Source organism: Marmota monax, unplaced genomic scaffold (assembly GCF_021218885.2).
Source record: "Marmota monax isolate L192 unplaced genomic scaffold, Marmota_monax_Labrador192_F-V1.1 WCK01_AAM20220418_F8-fsc00010, whole genome shotgun sequence".
NCBI classification, from domain to species: domain Eukaryota; kingdom Metazoa; phylum Chordata; class Mammalia; order Rodentia; family Sciuridae; genus Marmota; species Marmota monax.
In genome coordinates, this window is record NW_026692321.1 from 28,544,206 (window position 1) to 28,564,781 (window position 20,576).

Here is a 20,576-nt window from a genome sequence, read left to right on the forward strand (position 1 = left end):
GCAGCAGTGACCTGGAAATGCTTAAATTGTCTTTTAAGTCTTAAAAAAAACCCCAAACAAACAACAACAACAACAACAGAAAAACCAAACAAACAAACAAAAACCCTCCTAGTATTACTGAAGAGAGAGTACAGTTTCTTTTGTATTCAAATCTCCAGAGAAGAAACTATCACTCCACACAGGTTTACATTACACTGTACTCTGGTTAAATAAAGAAAATACTGACATTAGATGGAAATTATCTTTGCAAACCATAATAAAACAGGAGTTAAAGTGGTTCCCTGTAAAGAAATTTGAGAGCATAAATATTAGTCTGCTCTTTAAATAAAATGTGGCTAGGCTTCAATGCAGTTTGCTTAAAGCTAAAAAATAAATTACATAAACATACAATCCCCAATTTCCATCTGTGAATACGGATTGTACAATCAGTCTTCTGAAGAATCCTTATGGGGAAGTTTGGTTTTTGTTTTTATAAACAAGAGTGTACCCATTTTTTATTCTGTTCAGTATATTGGTGGGGGATTTAGTAATTAAAACTAAGTTTTCAATACAAGTCTAAGCTTAAATCAATAATGCTCAAGGTTGAAGGCAATACAAAAGGGGCGTGTGAGCAATATTTAACAGTTTGCCATATTATTCTCATTTTACAAACCACAGAAACTGAAGTTGGGCAGAACCTTGAACCATGGTCATTTGAGAAGATAAGTGATTTTTATCTAAAGGCGACTCGGACTGATACGAGGACGAAGAGATTGGGAATTTTGCTCATTAAAAAAGAATGTGAGTTACAGTGAAGTTAAGGAAAAGGGGCTGTGGACACCATTTGCAAACTGTGACGTTTGTTTGCCATGCAGAATAGGGTTCAAGGTTATGCCTAAAAGGGGACAACACCGGGGAGAGGGGGGAAGGTTTGGGAGTTGGAAGGAAGCAGAGTTGGCGTGAGTTTGGAGGCAGTGATGGCAGAAGGGGACGCCGGGGAGCAGGCGCGGTGGCCCTGAGCTCGGGTGGCAAGTCAGGAGAGGGGACGAAGTGACTGGAGCCGCAAGGTGCTGTGCGGGTGAGGGCGGAAAGCACGCGGGGCGCCCGTCCCGGGTGAGAAGTCCGGACGGGCGGAGGCGGGAGCCGCGGGCCGAGCAGCCACGGACTCCTCCTCCGGCGCCTAGACTTTCTGGGTCAGGACACGGCGGCGCGGTGCTGGACTGTGGGACACGCGGGCTCGGGCGCCGCCGTCTGCCCGCTGCTCCTCGTCCGCCCGCAGGCCAGGGTCGGCGGCCGGCGAACCGCAGACAGGTCCGCTTAACGAACGCAGGTGCGTACGGAAGAGGGAAAGGGGCAACTGAGAGGACCAGGGCCGACGCGGTCGGGGGCGTGAGGAGGCAGCGGCAGTACTTCCGGCAGCGGTGACTGCACTTCCGGGGTCGCTCTTTTGGCCCCGTCTGCGGTCTGTTCCTGAAGCTGGAGAACTTGTGCTCCGGTTTCCAAACGCAGCTTTTGCGGAGCGCATGCCTCGGAAGTGGCGTCCGGGAAGTGGCTGGCCTTTCCACGCTTTAACCCCAGGGCCGGGGGAGTGGGCACCATGTCCCCGCAGCCTGGCGGGTCCCTGCGAGCCGCCAAGTTCCAGCAGAGACAAGCCGGGCGCTCATCCGGGCGGCCGATCTTTCCTCGCCGCGTAGCGCCAGCGTTGCGTTTTGTTTGCGTTTCTTTCCCCGCTGAAATACAGATTCTTTTCCTGTTTGGCACAAAAACGAAGGCCCGGATATCAGTACTGTCATTTGCAAATAAGCCAAACGTCAGGGATCCCTAAATTTAAAATAAATTCTAACTAAGTAAAACCATGAAAAGCTGATGACAAATGAGTAGTAGAATTCACTTTGAAAGTAAACCGAGTTTTCTGGGTCGCATCAGAATCTGATCACTTATTCAAGGTCTCAGGGCAGTTCCCTTGGGAAACTTAAACCTCAGGTTGGTCTATAAGACATTAATTTTTCTTTAACCTTACTGCGAAAGTCTTCATTGATTTCTCGAGTTTATCAGGGCATTTTATACTTTTTCCCCTAAGAATCAGCAGATGAATTACAGGAATATATATATATATATATATATATATATATATATATATATATATATATATATATATGCTAGATATGTACTGTAAGCATTAATATAGTTATGTGGTAAAGCATAATTTTTATGTCTAAAAATTAAAAGTTGAAAATGAAATAACTTTATTCAGAAAGCATTATTTTTATGTTCTAGTTTTCTTTAGCAACATTTTGATTTATCGTTTCACTAGAATTCTCATTTTACTAGACAATTCTGTAACCTTGGATTAAGTACTAATTTTAGATGCCAGTAATTTATATTAAAATAAGTCTAATTTTCTGGTATTACTGCCTTAAAATTTTAACATTGTAACATTAACAGTACTTTGCACCTGAGTATTAAAATATTAGAGCTCTGAAGTTTGCTCAGTGAAATTCTTAATTATTGTATTTTTATTCTATAATAGAAGTAATTCCAACTAATGAAAATGAAAAAGCTATGTAAATGACTTCATACAATCTTTGAAATCATACTTCAGGCAAGAAGTATTCTGGTTATTACTTTTGTATCTCAATATTTTTAATTAGTGTCATTTTTCAAATTATTGGTGTAAAAGCACATTGATTTTATAGTGATATAAAATTCAAACATAGCCTAAACTATTTGTTTATAATTGTAGTTATTTAAAACAAATACCAGCTCCATTGATTCTAGTTTTTTCCGCAGCTAAATTTCATGATTCTGAAGTCATATTTCACCTATGGACATCTCTGCACAGTCAGCATTCTCCTTCATGTCCTTGTTGATGCTTTCTGAATCTTCAGCATTCAGCTAGGTGCATCCCGGGAGTTTCCTCACAGGATGTTAAGGGTGACATTTTCCACTTCCTAGTTGGATGACCCTCAGGGTAAATGACTTGGTAGTTGCTGGTGCCTCAGCTTGCTTATCAGCAAAATAATAATAGTACTATTATTATTTATATATTTTTGTGGTTACTGAAGATTGAGCCAAAGGTATTTTATATACTGAGCTACATCCCTAGACCTTTTTATTGTTTATTTAAGACAAGGTGTCACTGAATTACTCAGGCTGGACTTGAATTTGTGATCCTCCAGTTTCAACCTCCTGAAGTCATTGAGATTACAGGTGTGTACCACCACTCCTGGCAGGACTTGACTTTTGTTTTACTCTGCCTCCAGCAGATAATTTGAAAGTGGTGTAATTACTAAAGAAAGGTTAAGCAAAGTATATTCCTCATATGTTTAAAGGTGGTTCTGTCTCAGGGATAAGGTTTTTACCCTAGGGAGATTTTCACATCTAGTTACTTATGAAATGAAAAAAAAAAAAAAAACTTTTAAAACTAAACTGTTTATTAATGTAAAGTTCAAAGAAACAATAGAGGAATGGACAAAAAAAATGCAGTAAGTATAGGAAAGATCTTTTTAGTAGTCATCTAGACCAGCATATGGACATCCTGATTTTATCTTGTATGTAGTTTGGGGGTGGGGCTCTAACCCAGGATCTTGTACACGCTAAGCATGCACTGTACTAGTGAACTACACCACCACCATTGATCTTTTTATTGAAAAAAAAAGATGATCAACCTTGATACATTATTATTAACTGTGATGTAAATGTAAGTTGTAGGTATATAGTGGCTTTTCTTAGATCTATTGCTTTTTTGCAATAATCTTCCAAGTAAATTTCTGATACAGTATAATGTTTTGTGGAAATAACAACTAATAGTTACCTATAATTTCAGCTGAAGTTACAGATTGATTGAAATATGCTGTTGGCATTTCTTCTTGATATTATGGGAATAGGCAGATAGTTAGATTTATAAATTCCCAGTTATAGTGTTAGGGGACAGATAGATGCAAATGACAGGAACATGAGGTTAAGGGAAAAAAAAGCTATAAAATGGGTCCACTGTGCTACCCCCACATGCTTTCTTTTCCAAGAAGCAATTTACCTGCAACTCTGCCTGGTCTGAGTGGACAGGCCATGTCACATTCCTCACCAAACTACCTGTTAACTACAGGAGAAATGCAGGCCCACGGTAATGTTGATAAGAGGAACTCAAATTACCTTGAATGGAGAGACTTTTGTGACTAGATACTGAAAATCAGAAGATGGTTAGGGTAATTCCTTCTAACCATAAGAATTTAAGGTTAAGAATCCAAGTAGGACTGGTCAGCATGGGCCAAGGTGACCTACAGTTGTCCTGGCAGTGGGGATTTGAAAGTCTTGATGTCACCCTAATGTGGGACTCTGTAGAAACTTCTATGGAATCCCCAATAAAACTGAAGTGCAAGAGAGACACATTGTTCCTCTCCTATCTGAGACGACCCACTCTCCTTTTACAGTGATCCCTTTCCCTTTGCCTATTCTTTAAATAAATTCATTCCTGTTTCTCTGAGTGACATTTCTGAAATCTTTCTGAGTTGATCACAAGAATCAGGGTTTGAACAGGAGTCTTCACATTGCCTTAGTTTCCAGGAAGTCCCCAGCTCTGTAACAATACCAACTAGGTAAAAGTATCTAATCCCAGGCAAAATGATCTGTCATTCAGGCCAGCTTAAAGTTGCAAGACTTTCTCTGGAATTCTTTTAGGAGATAAACCTAAAACCTCTTCAAGATAATATTCACTGACATCTGAAGTAATTTCTAGAATACTATTTTACAGCTGGTCCTTCTCATTAACCTTTCAGCCAATAATGAGGTAGAACATCCAAATAGGGCAATTGTTGTGATCATGTATGTAGTGCAGTGTAACAAATCTAAAAAGAGCCATTCTTTTAAGTAGTCTTCTCAGAATAGATTCTTGTTCCTTATTCTTTGAGAATCTCTTTCATAGGTCATATGACACATTATATTAAATCGGCCATTTAGTTTATAAGGAACAACGATTTGCTAGAATATGTGGAATCATAGAATATAAACTCTAGGAAGTCAAATTTTTTGTATACAACCTAATTTAGAATTTGCATATTTCCAATATTTCTGCCTGGATTCTTAATCCTAGCTGTTTTACTATTTCACTTAAGAAGCAATCGAAGAGAACTTCCATCAATTCTCACCACAACATCTACCCACATACCTGAATCTCTGCTCACATAATCTGCCTTGTTTTTGTTACTGTGAATGAGTGGTTTGTGTTCCCATCAAAGGTCAACCCTTGAACTTTTGCACTAGAGCCCACCCCATTGGCTTTCTCAAGTTTGTTGTTGTACAGTTTTCTAACATTTCTTCCGCTTTTCCTTTTTAATTGGTTTTTTTTTTTTGATTGGCAAATAAAAATACTGTTGTTTCTTCATTTCTTAATAGAGTTACGGCATCATTTCTCTTTTCCTGGTTGTTTTCTGTTTTTCTGTTCTGTTTTCCCCCTTTCCTTGAACTAATGAATGTCTTCAGTATTACATTTTTCTCCCCACTACTGGCTTATCTATATCTTTGCATTTTTTCCCTTTATTCTTGTAGTAGCTATTCTAGAATTTATAACTATGCCTCTTTAACTTGATAACACTATTATAATTTAAGATATTTACAAACACTTTGAGTTGTTGTATTATTTTTTACTTATATGTACATTATAAACCCTATGGTACATTATTGTCATCTTTGATTTAATAAGCAAACATTTTATAAAGAAATTTTAAAATGAGAAAAATGACTTTGGAGTGGGGTACCAGGACTTGAACTCAGGGGCTTTGGACCACTGAGCCACATCTCCAGCCCTATTTTGTATTTTATTTAGAGACAGTGTCTTACTGAGTTGTTCAGTGTCTTGCTTTTTGCTGAGGCTGGCTTTTAACTGAGATCTTCCTGCCTCAGCCTCCTGAGCTTCTGGGATTACAGGCACGCACCACCATGCCTACCTAGAAAATGACTTTTATGTTTATCCATGTGTATTTTCCACAGCAGGATTTTTGTTTTGTTTTGTTTTTTAGAGAGAGAGAGAGAGAATGAATCTTTTTTGTAGGTGGACACAACACAATGCCTTTATTTTTATGTGGTGCTGAGAATCGAACCCAGGTCCTGCCCGTGCTAAGCGAGTGCTCTACCTCTGAGCCACAATCCCAGCCCACAGCAGGTATTCTTCATCCTTCAAACTTTTCATTTTTCTTCTGCTTTAAGAACTTCTGCTAGCATTTCTTTCTCTCTCTCTCTCTCTCTCTTTTTTTTTTTTTTTTGGTAAAAGAGATTGAACCCAAGGGGATTCAACCACTGAGCCACATCCTCAGCTCATTATATTTTTTTATTTTTTATTTTAAGACCCTTACTAAATTGCTGAGGGTGGCCTTGAATTTATGATCCTCCTGACTCAGCCTCCTGAGGTGCTGGGAGTACAGGTATGTGTCACCACGCCTGGTTGTTAGCGTTTCTTATGTCTGAATTGGTGATGAATTCCCTCAGCTTTCCTTTGTCTAAAATAAATAAATAAATAAATGTTTATTTTGCTTTCAATTTTGACAAGATATTTCACTGGGTATAGTAATTTAAGTTGACAGTTCTTTCACCATTTTAAATATGTCACTTCATTGTTTTCTTGCTTAAATAGTACCTGAGGTTTATATACAATGTGTCTTTTTCTCTTATGACTTTTTATTTATTTGTTTATTTATTTATTTTTTTGGTACCAGGACTTGAATTCAGGGGCATTGGACCACTGAGCCACATCCCTAGCCCTATTTTGTATTTTATTTAGAGACAGGGTCTCACTGAGTTGTCCAACGCCTTGCTTTTGCTAAGTCTGGCTTTGAACTCCCGAGCCTCCTGCCTCAGCCTCCCAAGCCGTTGGGATTACAGGCATGTGCCACCCTGGTTGGCCTCTGATGACTTTTAAGATATTCTTTTTGTCACTGATTTTTATCAATCTAATAATGTTATGCCTTATTTTTGTTTTCTTATTCTACTTGGATTATGTTGACCTTGTGTGTTTTCTCTAATTTGGGAATGTTTTTGGTCATCTTTTCCCCCCTCTAACTTCATGTATTTTTTCAGACTGCTTGATATTGCCCCCTGGCTACTATTTTTCTGCTTAGTTGCATGTTTAGTAATTTTTATTGGTGTTGAGCATTTTAATTTTACATGGTTTTATATTTTGATCTGTTATATGTTTATCTAACTTGGGAATTTTAGGTCACTGTTCCCCCTCTAATTTGATGTATTTTTTAGACTGATATTGTTCCATAAGTTTTGTTTGTTTTGTTTTGTTTGTGTACTTTATTTAGAATGGCTGTTTTTGCTATGTCTTCAGGATTACTGATTTTGTTTTTTGTTCCATGGTGATTTTTCTATTAATCCCATTTAGTACAGTTGTTTTCAGACATTTTATTTTTCATGTCTAGAAATTCCTTTTGGTTTGGATTGATACCTTCTTTTTCTTTCCCCGTCATGTTTATGTTTTCTGTTAATGTATTTGTATATGTAATAAATAGCAAACATATTTGCAATCATTCTAACACCTTTGTCTTCTAATTATCTCTGTCAGTGTCCTGTGTCTTTCCATGTCTAATAATTTTTATTGGATATTAGACATTTGATTTTATGCTGTTGAATTCTGGCTTTTCTGATTTTTCAAGTATTGGACTTTCATCATCATGGCAGTTAAAGTATTGTTGAATCAGTTTAATCCTTTGGAGGCATATTTTTAAGTCTATTTTAGGGAAAGCTTAAATAGCCTTAACTCTAGAGTTACTTTAGTCCCACTACTCCCTATGTTACCCATCTGGGGTCTCTGCTGAAAGCTTCATGTATTCTATAGGAATTCTTGGGAACTTGAATACTTCCCAGTTCTGTGTAATCTAAAGGAGTAGTTCAGTTTATAGCTTCCTGGTGATTGTTTTCTCCGTACAAATTGTTCTTTGCCAGTCCTGATGGGGTTTCAATGTGTATTTCTAGAGCTCTTTCTCTGAATATACCTCCCTCATCTCAGTGCTCTGACACACAAATTCTGGGTGCTTCAGTTTGTATGAATTCAGATCTCTGTCCGTTCTGTCCATTTAAACTCACTGAGACTATCAGGCTGTTGGTTTTCTCCTCTTTGTGCCATGGCCCAGAAATTGCCTCCAGTTGGAAATCAAGAGACAGTATAGGACTTTCTCCTAACCCCTTTTCTCAGGGCTCTAGGTGGCAATGCTCTAATTATCTGCTCCTTGATAAAGTTTCAGGAAAAATTAATCAAAAAAATTACAAATTTCATTTACTATATTGAACAACTTATTACTATTTGTAACATTTCTCCAAAGTCATTAGTAAAATTTAATATAGGTTTTTACCTGTTATAAAATAGGGTTTACTAAAGGTAAAACAATTTGGGGAACTTTGAATTTATAGGATTTTTTTAAAAAAAACTTCAGTATACTTTACTGTAGTTTCAAAAGTTTAGTAGAGCACTGACATATTTATTGCCTTTTTAAGTCTCAGATAAAAGCATATATCAATGGTTTCCTTTATTTGTCTTGTGATTTTAAGAGCAGGGATAAGCCATAGAACTAGTGAAGTGAGATTTACTAGAGAATAATTTTATGTATTTAGTCCAAGTAGCTGAGTTTATGTGGAATGAGGTGGGGGATAGCTTGTGCCTTGAATGCAAAAAGGTAAAAGGTCAGAAAGAGAAAGGAATCAAATCAAAATATTTTTTAAAGTGAAAATATAAAATAAAACAAAAACATTAAGTCTTCAGATATAAGCAGAAATATAAGGAGAGAGAAATTCTGGGTTAGAAGATGGACAATACTTACATATATGTTAGTGAGTCAGAAAGATAGACCACTATAGGCAGCCAGGAAAAGGATCTCAGAGAAGAAAAGGAGGAAGACACCATGCTATCTTAGTCTGGAGAACATTCTATTGCTTCCCCTGACAACTTCAACCACAAGAGCTCTTCCTTAGTTACCCCTACCCCTACCCTTAGCAACAGCCAACCACAAAATCTGTATCTACCCCAAGCACTTCCTCTTGAGCCAACAAACCCGACCCCCCACCCCGTGCCAATAAAGGCTTAAAAAACACTTTTCTCCAGATTTGCTGAAGAAGACAAAATAAAGAGAGCTGATTGGCCCCTTTCTGAATCCTGTATTTACATATCATCCAACCAATCACCTATAGGGACATATGAAACCATAAAAACCCTAGACAACAGACATGCATTGGCAGCCGTCTCTTGGGACCCCTCCCTCTTCAGGAGCTCTGCTTTCTCTCTATTATTCTAATAAATCCTGTTACTTTGGTCTCTCTCTTGTGTCTGGAGATTTCATTCTTCGAATTTGTGGGATAACCCACCCATCCATGCTGTATGTTACATTATCACTTCTGCTTTCCATGTTGAATAAACCAGAGATGAGGTGAGTTATAAACTTACCAAAACTCTCTAATATATTTTTTTTCTTTAAGTCCTGGACTTTAAAAACTGTATTGTTAATCACTCTAAATTTAAGTCCTAATATGAGGTAGGTGCCAGGGAAGAGCTTCTTGGCCTTCTTTAAAGACTAGATAAGACCAAGAAATCCATCAAATTCATTATGTATAAATAAAATTTCAGAGAAAATTAATAATAACTTGAATTCACAAATTTTCTCAGAAATTTATAATGTAACTTTTGCTTCTATTTATCAAATCCTTTACAAATATAAATAAAAGGTGAATTTCAAATAGGTCATGCAGAATACAAATTCTGGATTAGAGTCCATACTTTACACTAGATTTCAGTAATTTTTCTTAAAGTAAATATTTCCATTGGGTCATATGTATTATTGAGGTACTTACTCATACACGTTAGATTATGATTTCTGAAGATTTTTTTTTAAATGTAGACTTGTCTTTTATTGATTGCAAATGCACTAATATTTTTGTCTTGGACAAAGACAAACAACATTCATTTACATTTATGCTTTTAATTTTAGAAACAAAACCCAAGAAATGCTTCATTCCACAAATAAGGAACTGATACTTGGCATCATGGTGGGAACTGCTGGGATTAGTTTGCTGGTTTTGTGGTATCACAAGGTCCGTAAACCAACTACAACATTGAATTTACCTAAATTTCTTTCTCTGGGTAATATGTGTAATTCAATAACTCTGCAAGATGAAATGTATACTGGCCAAGGAACAGCAGTAATTGTCCAACGAAGACAAATTCAGATACTGGAGAAGTTAAATGAATTACTGACAAATATGGAAGAACTCAAAGAGGAAATCAGATTTCTTAAGGAAACCATTCCAAAGCTGGAAGAATATATACAAGATGAATTTGGAGGGAAGATAACAGTTCATAAGATAAGTCCTCAGCACAGAGCTAGAAAAAGAAGGCTGACTACAGTTCAAAGTACAGCAACAAGTAACAGTTCTGAGGAAGCAGAAAGTGAAGGAGGGTAAGTTTCCATAAGATGTTTCCCATCTTGAATTATTTTTTGTATTATTGCTATTATTTAGGTATTTATATATTTCCATATTTCCAGTCATATATTATGATAGTAACAAGAAATGAAAAGGAATTATTATTTTCAATGAGATTATAATTAAAACCATATTCAGTATTGTCATTATTTTAGGCTGTTTAGATCACATTGACAAAAGGAATTTAAGTAATTAGTAATAGGTGACATTATGTAAGTATTGAGAAAGATATAATTGTTTGCTGAAATGGATAACTTATTTTTTAATGTGGTCACTGTGTGATCTTGTATGTAAGAACTCTCTAGATAGTGCTATCTAATAAAGCATTCTGTGTTGATGGAAATATACTATATCTATGCTGCCCAATATGGTAGCCACTAACCACATGTGGCTCTTAAGCACTTAAAATGTGGCTGGTGAAAGTGAAAAACTGAATTTTAAATTTTATTTCATTGTACTTATAATATTTTGTAATCAAATTTGAATACCTCTTGGTGATAGTGGCTACTGAATTTTAGTGCAGTTCTAAAAAGATTTGAGAATGTGTGATTCAGTTTCATCCTTACACAGATTAATTTATTGAATTCTAACACCAAAAACATAATATTCTTTAAGGAAGACACAAATAATTTTTAAATTAAAAAATTGTGCCTGACTAGTGTTTTTAAGAGTAAAGTAAATAGGTTAAAATTTTAAAACTCACTGGATATGGTACAGTTTATAATTCTTTTTTTTATTTCTTACATACATGACAATAGTGGAATGCATTACATTCATAATTACAGCACAATTTTTCGTAACTCTATGTCAGGGCCACTGGGTTTCATTGTTGTATTTCTAACACCTTACTTCTGTACCTCGCACAGAGTAGATTCCAGTAAAGAGTTCTTGAATGAATGAGTGTTTCCAAAGTTTTTGCCATGGAATTGGGAGGAGGGATATGAAGGGAAGAAACAAAGAGTAGGGTATGGATAAAAGGGTGATTTCATAGAAAGAAGTATAAATAGTTGAGAGATCAATGCCAGGACTGAATTTGTTTAGCACCTTTTATATGAACTTGGGGAAATGACTATGAAAAGTTTTTCAGATTGGGAAGAGCCACAAATGATGGATCTAGATAATAAGAAGGTCTGAAAAATTTGTTTTCCTGAACACAAAAAACAAACAGTTTTAAAACAGGCAAGTGAAATGTTTAGAAAGAATCTAAAATAGTTCTAAATCACTCAAAACTATAACTCATAAAAGAGACCTTTAGTTACTATAGGAATAGGTCATGTCGGTTTAGTACTCTGATAAAGACAAAAATTCCACCATAACATGGCACATCATTGAGAATTATTAAATACAAATCATCTGGTTATTCTGCCTGCATATAAACCTGTGGTATTTCCTCATCAGGAGTCCTGTGTTCATTTTTTGACAATCACGTCATAGGAAGAACATAACAGAACTAGGAACTAGCCAGAGAAGAACTTCTAGGCCAAGAGGAAGATTGGCAGTCTAGGCCCAAAGCATGAGTGGACCTTATCTAAAAAGACCTTTGCTAAGTGAGCATAAGCTTATTCAAGAAATGATAACACTCTAGAATTTAGGAAAGATAGAAATAAGATAATTACAGGACTTATAACTTCAAATAATGTCATAGGCATACATTTTTAATGTGGGTTCAAGAAGGATTTGTGAAATTTATGAGTAACAGTCACATGCAGCTAGTGTGGAAAAGTAAGCATATGACAACTGATAGGAGGTAAGACATTCCCTCTCTTGTTTGATCCTGGTGTCTTTGTTAGTAATAAAATACTAGAGTAAATTAATGCAGCCCTAATGACAGAGTAAGCTATAGTAAATGGTACCAAATATAGTAGAGGGAAAGTCATTTTTCCTATTTTCTCCACATTTAAAAAATTTTTAAATAAATTAACCCATACTGAATTTGATATATTTTGGGGGAAAGGAATAAGATATAGAAAGATTTAACACATTTCTGAATAAATACCAAGAAACTAACCTTATAAATAAAATAGAATAATTTTTAGAAACAAAGTATTTATGAACTATGTTATAGACTGCCTGTTCTTTTATAAATTCTTATGTGTCTGAGATGATCATTGGTGGTGAGATGTAGTCAATATCCCTTTAGCACTTTAAGATGGGATGCATCCTACATACACTATGTCCTTGATGACAGAATTAAAACATCAAATGACAATTACATATTCCATATGGAAAACTGATCTTTTGTGAGAGGTGCCTAGAAATTTTTACTACTTTTAGCAAAATAGATACCAGCTACAATTTTCTAATGCTTTTAGTTTTACAAAAGAAGGGAAAAATATAATCATAAGATTAGTTGTTGATTAAAACTCAGTGTTAGTACTCGTAAAATCTGCTCACAGAAAAGTTTAGTGGGATGCATTTTCTGCAAACATTATAAGAATCTATTATTACATGCCTTCTTAATATGTGAGTATCACTGTGGCCTTATGAGTTCTATTGCCTCTTTTGGACTCAGCTAATTTCATGTATTTGGGTGTGAAAGTGATGACTGATGCCCAAATTCTTATACACTCTGAGGGCATGTTAAAGTTGTTTCATTACCTGAACAAGTATTTACACTTGGAAAGAATCTTTGCTTCTTAATAATAATGTATTTTGACCGATTGTGTTTTTGTCCCTGCTCCATGGCATATAATCAGTTACTGCCTTGCCAGCATTGGTTCCCCTTAGGAGAATAGTATTAAATACCAAAATCTTGACATGTGGAGATGTGGAGGTGTACTGTTTTTGTTTTGGTTTGGTTTTTGGTGCCAGAGATTGAACCCAAGGGTGCTTAACCACTAAACCACATCCCAGCCCTATTTAGTTTTTTATTTTCCGACAGGATCTCACTAAATTGCTTAGAACCTTGCTAAATTGCCAAGACTGGCTTTGAATTTGCAATCCTCCCGCCTTAACGTCCCAAGCCACTGGGATTATTGGTGTGTGCCATCATCCTAGCTTTGGGGGTTTTTTGTTTGTTTGTTTGTTTGAATTCTGCTTTATCAGATATTAAAGTACCTATTCCTGCTTGTTTTCAGATTCTGTTTGCTTGGTATATTAATTTCTATCCTTTCACTCTCAGCCTATGGCTGTCTTTGCCTGTAAGGTGAATCTCTTACAAACAATATATAGTTGTGTTTATTCCATTTTGCCAGTCTATATCTTTTAATTGGAATGTTGCAACCATTAACATTCAACATTATTATAGAGGAATGTTTATTAATTCCTGCCATTTTGATTTATTTATCATGCTTAATTTGGTCCTGCTTCTTATTTGCTTAGCTAATGTGATTTCTTCATTTGTGAGTTCTGGGTTTAATTTTTTATTTTTCCTGTGTATTTCTTTAAGAAAATTTTGTAGTTTAGTAGTCATGAATTGTTTTAGTTTCTGTTTATCTTGGAAGGTTTTTAATTTTTATTCTATTTTGGAGGATTGCTTTGCTGGATATGGCAGTCTTGAAGACAATTGTTTTCTTTCAATATTTGGAACGTATCATTCCAAGCTCTTCTGGCTTATTTCTTATCATAAACCCAACATGTAACATTACATGTTGGGTTTGTGCTAAGAATTCAGAAGTGATTCTTATTGGCTTGTCTGTAAATATGACCTGATGTTTTTCTCTTGAGACTTTTTAAATGTTATCATTGTTCTGTATGTTAGGCATTTTAATTATAATGTATTGTGGAGAGGTTCTTTTTTGATCTTGTCTGTTTGGGGTTTTGAATACCTCTTGTATCTGGATGTTCATCTCTCTCTAAAGCCTTGAAAAATGTTCTGTTATTACTTCCCTGAAGACAAGTTATCCATTCCATTAGCCTGCCTCTTAACAACCCTTCTCCAGCCCAGTGATTCTTAAATTTGGTCTCTTAATGTTGTCCCAGAGTTCTTATATATTCTGATTATGGTTACTTATTTTCTTATCTTTAATGCTGTCTGAGTGTCTAAGGCTGGCAACTTTGTCGTCCAGCTCTGAGATTCTGTCTTCAGCATGATCATGAGACTTTTCGCTGAACATTTTATTTAATTCATTTCCAAGATTTATGCTTGGTTCTTTTTTTAGTATTTATATCTCCTTATTGAATCCCTCATATACAAGATATAATTCATATCTTGTACTGACTTCCTTAATCAATTCAGTTGCTCTTCTGTGTTCTCTTGGAATTCATTGATCATTTTTATAATGATTCTTTTGAATTCTTTATCTGCTATTTCATCCACTTCAACATCTTTGGGATTAGTTGCTGGTGAATTTTGAATTTTAGGAGGTGTTGTGTTGTCTTGTTTTTTCTTATTTTTTGTATCCTTGTGTTGAGTTTTATGGATCTGCTGGGAGGGATTTTTCTTCCACTCTTATATTGTTAAGGTGTGGTTCCAAAAATCCCAAATAAAACTATGGGTCTTTTTGAAGTAAAAGACAAAAGATTTATTCTGGCCAGGGCTGAGGGAGCAGAAAGCAAATAGTTCTGCCACTATGACAAAGAATACAGGTGGAAAATCAGCTTAAGAACAACAACAGAGTAGTCACATCACACCAATTGGAGTAGGGGCAGAGCAGAGCTGCCGCCCGCACCCGGAACAGGCCCAGCGACCCGCCGGCGTGGTAGTCACGTCACCCCAATTGGAGTAGGGGCAGAGCAGAGCCGCCTCCTGCACCCGGAATAAGCCCAGCGACCCGCCGGCGTGGTAGACACGTCACCCCAATTGGAGTAAGGGCAGAGCAGAGCCGCCGCCCGCTCCTGCAAGGTAGGCAGACCTGCGACCGACCGGCAGAACAGGCCCAGGGGTCCGCGGGTGTGCTAGACACGTCACACCAATTAGAGGAGGGGCAGAGCAGAGCCGCCGCCCGCGCCTGCAAGGTAGGCAGACCTGCGACCGACCAGCAGAACAGGCCCAGCGGCCGTCAGCGTGGTAGACAGATCACCCCAATTGGAGGAGGAGCACAGCCACCGCCCGACCCTGCAAGGGAGACTTTTCAACTATACAAGAGCAATATAAATATATAGGGGGAAAATTTCAAAAACACAACAGTTTCAACAAGCAGAAAGAAATGCGAGCAGTATGAAAAGACAAGGAAAGAAAGGACCACAAGCAATGCAGGTCAACTCAACTTTAGAAGAGGTAACAGCTGCAGCAGATGGAATGTCAGATAAAGAATTCAGGATATACATGCTTCAGATGATCTGGAGTCTCAAGGAAGACATTAGACAGCAAAATCAGACAATGAAAGATCACTTCGACAATGAATTACACAAACAAATCCAGGAAGCAAAAGATCAACTATACAGGGAGATAGAGGTTATAAAAAACAAACAAACAGAAATCCTAGAAATGCAGGAAGCAATAAACCAACTTAAAAACTCAATTGAGAATACTACCAGCAGAGTAGAACACTTAGAAGATAGAACATCAGACAATGAAGACAAAGTATTTCAACTTGAAAAGAACATAGACAGCTCAGCAACACTGTTAAGAAACCATGAGCAGAACATCCAAGAAATATGGGATAACATAAAGAGACCAAACTTAAGAGTCATTGGGATACAGGAAGGTATAGAGTTCCAAACCAAAGGAATGAGCAATCTATTCAGTGAAATAATACGAGAAAACTTCCCAGACTTGAAGAATGAGACAGAATCCCAAATCCTAGAAGCCTACAGGACGCCGAATGTGCAAAATCATAAGAGATCCACACCTAGACACATTATAATGAAGATGCCCAACATACAGAATAAGGAGAGAATTTTAAAAGCTACAAGAGAAAGGAAGCAGATTACATTTAGGGGTAAACCAATCAGGATAACAGCTGATCTTTCAACACAGACTCTGAAAGCTAGAAGATCCTGGAATAACATATTTCAAACACTGAAAGAAAATGGGTTCCAATCAAGAATTGTGTATCCAGCGAAATTAAGCTTCAGGATGGAAGATGAAATTAAAACCTTCCACGATAAACAAAAGTTAAAAGAATTTGCAGCTAGAAAACCATATCTTCAAAACATCCTTGGCAAAACATTACAGGAAGAGGATATGGAAAATAACAATGAAAACCAACAGTGGGAGGTAGGACACTAAAGGGGGGAAAAATAATCAAAGAGGAAAACAAACCATGTTTAGTAACAGAAATAAACAAATATGGCTGGAAGAACAACCCATATCTCAATAATAACCCTAAATGTTAATGGCTTAAACTCACCAATTAAGAGACACAGGCTAGTAGAATGGATCACAAAACGAGACCCAACAATATGCTGCCTACAGGAGACACATTTGATAGGAAAAGACATACATAGGCTGAAGGTGAAAGGTTGGGAAAAATCATATCACTCATATGGACTTCGGAAACAAGCAGGAGTGTCCATACTCATATCAAATAAAATAGATTTCAAGCCAAAGTTAATCAAAAGGGATAAAGAGGGACACTACATACTGCTCAAGGGAACCATACACCAACAAGACATAGCAATCATAAATATATATGCCCCAAACAATGGTGCAGCTATGTTCATCAAACAAACTCTTCTCAAGTTCAAGAGTCTAATAGACCACCATACAATAATCATGGGAGACTTCAACACACCTCTCTCACCACTGGACAGACCTTCCAAACAAAAGTTGAATAAGGAAACTGTAGAACTCAATAACACAATTAATAACCTAGACTTAATTGACATATATAGAATATACCACCAACATCAAGCAGTTACACTTTTTTCTCAGCAGCACATGGATCCTTCTCAAAAATAGATCATATATTATGTCACAGGGCAACTCTTAGACAATATAAAGGAGTAGAGATAATACCATGCATCTTATCTGATCATAATGGAATGAAACTGAAAATCAACGATAAAAGAAGGAAGGAAAAATCATGCATCACTTGGAGAATGAACAATAGGTTACTGAATGATCAATGGGTTATAGAAGACATCAAGGAGGAAATTAAAAAATTCTTAGAGATAAATGAAAACACAGACACAACATATCGGAATCTATGGGACACATTGAAAGCAGTTCTAAGAGGAAAATTCATTGCTTGGAGTTCATTCCTTAAAAAAAGAAAAAACCAACAAATAAATGATCTCATACTTCATCTCAAAATCCTTGAAAAAGAAGAGCAAAACAACAGCAAAAGAAGTAGAAGGCAAGAAATAATTAAAATCAGAGCTGAAATTAATGAAATCGAAACAAAAGAAACAATTGAAAAAATTGCCAAAACTAAAATTGGTTCTTTGAAAAAATAAATAAAATCGACAGACCCTTAGCCATGCTAATGAAGAGAAGAAGAGAGAGAACTCAAATTACTAGCATATGGGATGAAAAAGGCATTATCACAACAGACACTTCAGAAATACAGAAGATAATCAGAAATTATTTTGAATCCTTATACTCCAATAAAATAGAAGATAGTGAAGGCATCGATAAATTTCTTAAATCATATGATCTGCCCAGATTGAGTCAGGAGGATATAGACAACCTAAACAGACCAATATCAACTGAGGAAATAGAAGAAACCATCAAAAGACTACCAACTAAGAAAAGCCCAGGACCGGATGGGTATACAGCAGAGTTTTACAAAACCTTTAAAGAGGAACTAATACCAATACTTTTCAAGCTATTTCAGGAAATAGAAAAAGAGGGAGAACTTCCAAATTCATTCTACGAGGCCAACATCACCCTGATTCCTAAACCAGACAAAGACACTTCAAAGAAAGAAAACTACAGACCAATATCTCTAATGAACCTAGATGCAAAAATCCTCAATAAAATTCTGGCGAATCGGATACAAAAACATATCAAAAAAATTGTGCACCATGATCAAGTAGGATTCATCCCTGGGATGCAAGGCTGGTTCAATATACGGAAATGAATAAATGTTATTCACCACATCAATAGACTTAAAAATAAGAACCATATGATCATCTTGATAGATGCGGAAAAAGCATTCGACAAAGTACAGCACCCTTTATGTTCAAAACTCTAGAAAAACTAGGGATAACAGGAACATACCTCAATATTGTAAAAGCAATTTATGCTAAGCCTCAGGCTAGCATCATTCTGAATGGAGAAAAATTGAAGGCATTCCCTCTAAAATCTGGAACAAGACAGGGATGCCCTCTCTCACCACTTCTGTTCAACATAGTTCTCGAAACACTGGCAGAGCAATTAGACGAAAGAAATTAAAGGCATCAAAATAGGAAAAGAAGAACTTAAATTATCACTATTTGCAGAAGACATGATTCTATACCTAGCAGACCCAAAAGGGTCTACAAAGAAACTATTAGAGCTAATAAATGAATTCAGCAAAGTGGCAGGATATAAAATCAACACACATAAATCAAAGGCATTCCTGTATATCAGCGACAAATCCTCTGAAATGGAAATGAGGACAACCACTCCATTCACAATATCCTCAAAAAAAAAAAAAATACTTGGGAATCAACCTAACAAAAGAGGTGAAAGACTTATACAATGAAAACTACAGAACCCTAAAGAGAGAAATAGAAGAAGATCTTAGAAGATGGAAAAATATACCCTGTTCATGGATAGGCAGAACTAACATCATCAAAATGGCGATATTACCAAAAGTTGTCTATAGGTTTAATGCAATGCCAATCAAAATCCCAACGGCATTTCTTGTAGAAATAGAGAAAGCAATCATGAAACTCATATGGAAAAATAAAAGACCTAGAATAGCAAAAACAATGCTAAGCAGGAAGTGTGAATCAGGCGGTATAGCGATACCAGACTTCAAACTATACTACAGAGCAATAGTAACAAAACAGCATGGTACTGGTACCAAAACAGGCGGGTGGACCAATGGTACAGAATAGAGGACACAGAAACCAATCCACAAAACTACAACTATCTTATATTTGATAAAGGGGCTAAAAGCATGCAATGGAGGAAGGATAGCATCTTCAACAAATGGTGCTGGGAAAACTGGAAATCCATATGCAACAAAATGAAACTGAATCCCTTTCTCTCGCCATGCACAAAAGTTAACTCAAAATGGATCAAGGAGCTTGATATCAAATCAGAGACACGCCGTCTGATAGAAGAAAAAGTTGGCTCCGATCTACATACTGTGGGGTCTGGCTCCAAATTCCTCAATAGGACACCCGTAGCACAAGAGTTAGTAACTAGAATCAACAAATGGGACTTACTCAAACTAAAAAGTTTTTTCTCAGCAAAAGAAATAATAAGAGAGGTAAATAGGGAGCCTACATCCTGGGAACAAATCTTTACTCCTCACACTTCAGATAGAGCCCTAATATCCAGAGTATACAAAGAACTCAAAAAATTAGACAATAAGAGAACAAACAACCCAATCAACAAATGGGCCAAGGACCTGAACAGACACTTCTCAGAGGAGGACATACAATCAATCAACAAGTACATGAAAAAATGCTCACCATCTCTAGCAGTCAGAGAAATGCAAATCAAAACCACCCTAAGATACCATCTCACTCCAGTTAGATTGGCAGCCATTATGAAGTCAAACAACAACAAGTGCTGGCGAGGATGTGGGGAAAAGGGTACACTTGTACATTGCTGGTGGGACTGCAAATTGGTGCAGCCAATTTGGAAAGCAGTATGGAGATTTCTTGGAATGCTGGGAATGGAACCACCATTTGACCCAGCTATTCCCCTTCTCGGACTATTCCCTAAAGACCTAAAAAGAGCATGCTACAGGGACACTGCTACATCGATGTTCATAGCAGCATAATTCACAATAGCAAGACTGTGGAACCAACCTAGATGCCCTTCAATAGACGAATGGATAAAAAAAAATGTGGCATTTATACACAATGGAGCATTACTCTGCATTAAAAAAATGACAAAATCATAGAATTTGCAGGGAAATGGATGGCATTAGAGCAGATTATGCTAAGTGAAGCTAGCCAATCCCTAAAAAACAAATGCCAAATGTCTTCTTTGATATAAGGAGAGTAACTAAGAATAGAGTAGGGAGGAAGAGCATGAGAAGAAGATTAACATTAAGCAGGGATGAGAGGTGGGAGGGAAAGGGAGAGAGAAGGGAAATTGCATGGAAATGGAAGGAGACCCTCAGAGTTATACAAAATTACATACA

General features: G+C 36.7%; 1 protein-coding gene across 6 annotated transcripts in view; it reads left to right on the forward strand.

Annotated features, from left to right (window-relative positions):
* The first annotated feature begins 642 nt into the window (after window positions 1–642).
* Rmdn2 (regulator of microtubule dynamics 2) overlaps window positions 643–20,576 on the forward strand; it is a 96,970-nt gene continuing 77,036 nt past the window's right edge. Inside the window, exons 1-3 of one of the 6 annotated variants that reach the window (XM_058578467.1) lie at window positions 1,022–1,309; window positions 6,319–6,395; window positions 9,951–10,418. In XM_058578467.1, the coding sequence (XP_058434450.1) occupies window positions 9,967–10,418 (452 nt within the window). In that variant the 5' untranslated portion in view covers window positions 1,022–1,309; window positions 6,319–6,395; window positions 9,951–9,966. Of the gene's footprint in view, window positions 781–1,021; window positions 1,310–6,318; window positions 6,396–7,311; window positions 9,393–9,950; window positions 10,419–20,576 lie in introns of those variants that run through there. The other 5 variants (XM_046441669.2, XM_046441668.2, XM_046441667.2 and 2 more) reach the window with 5 other exon arrangements.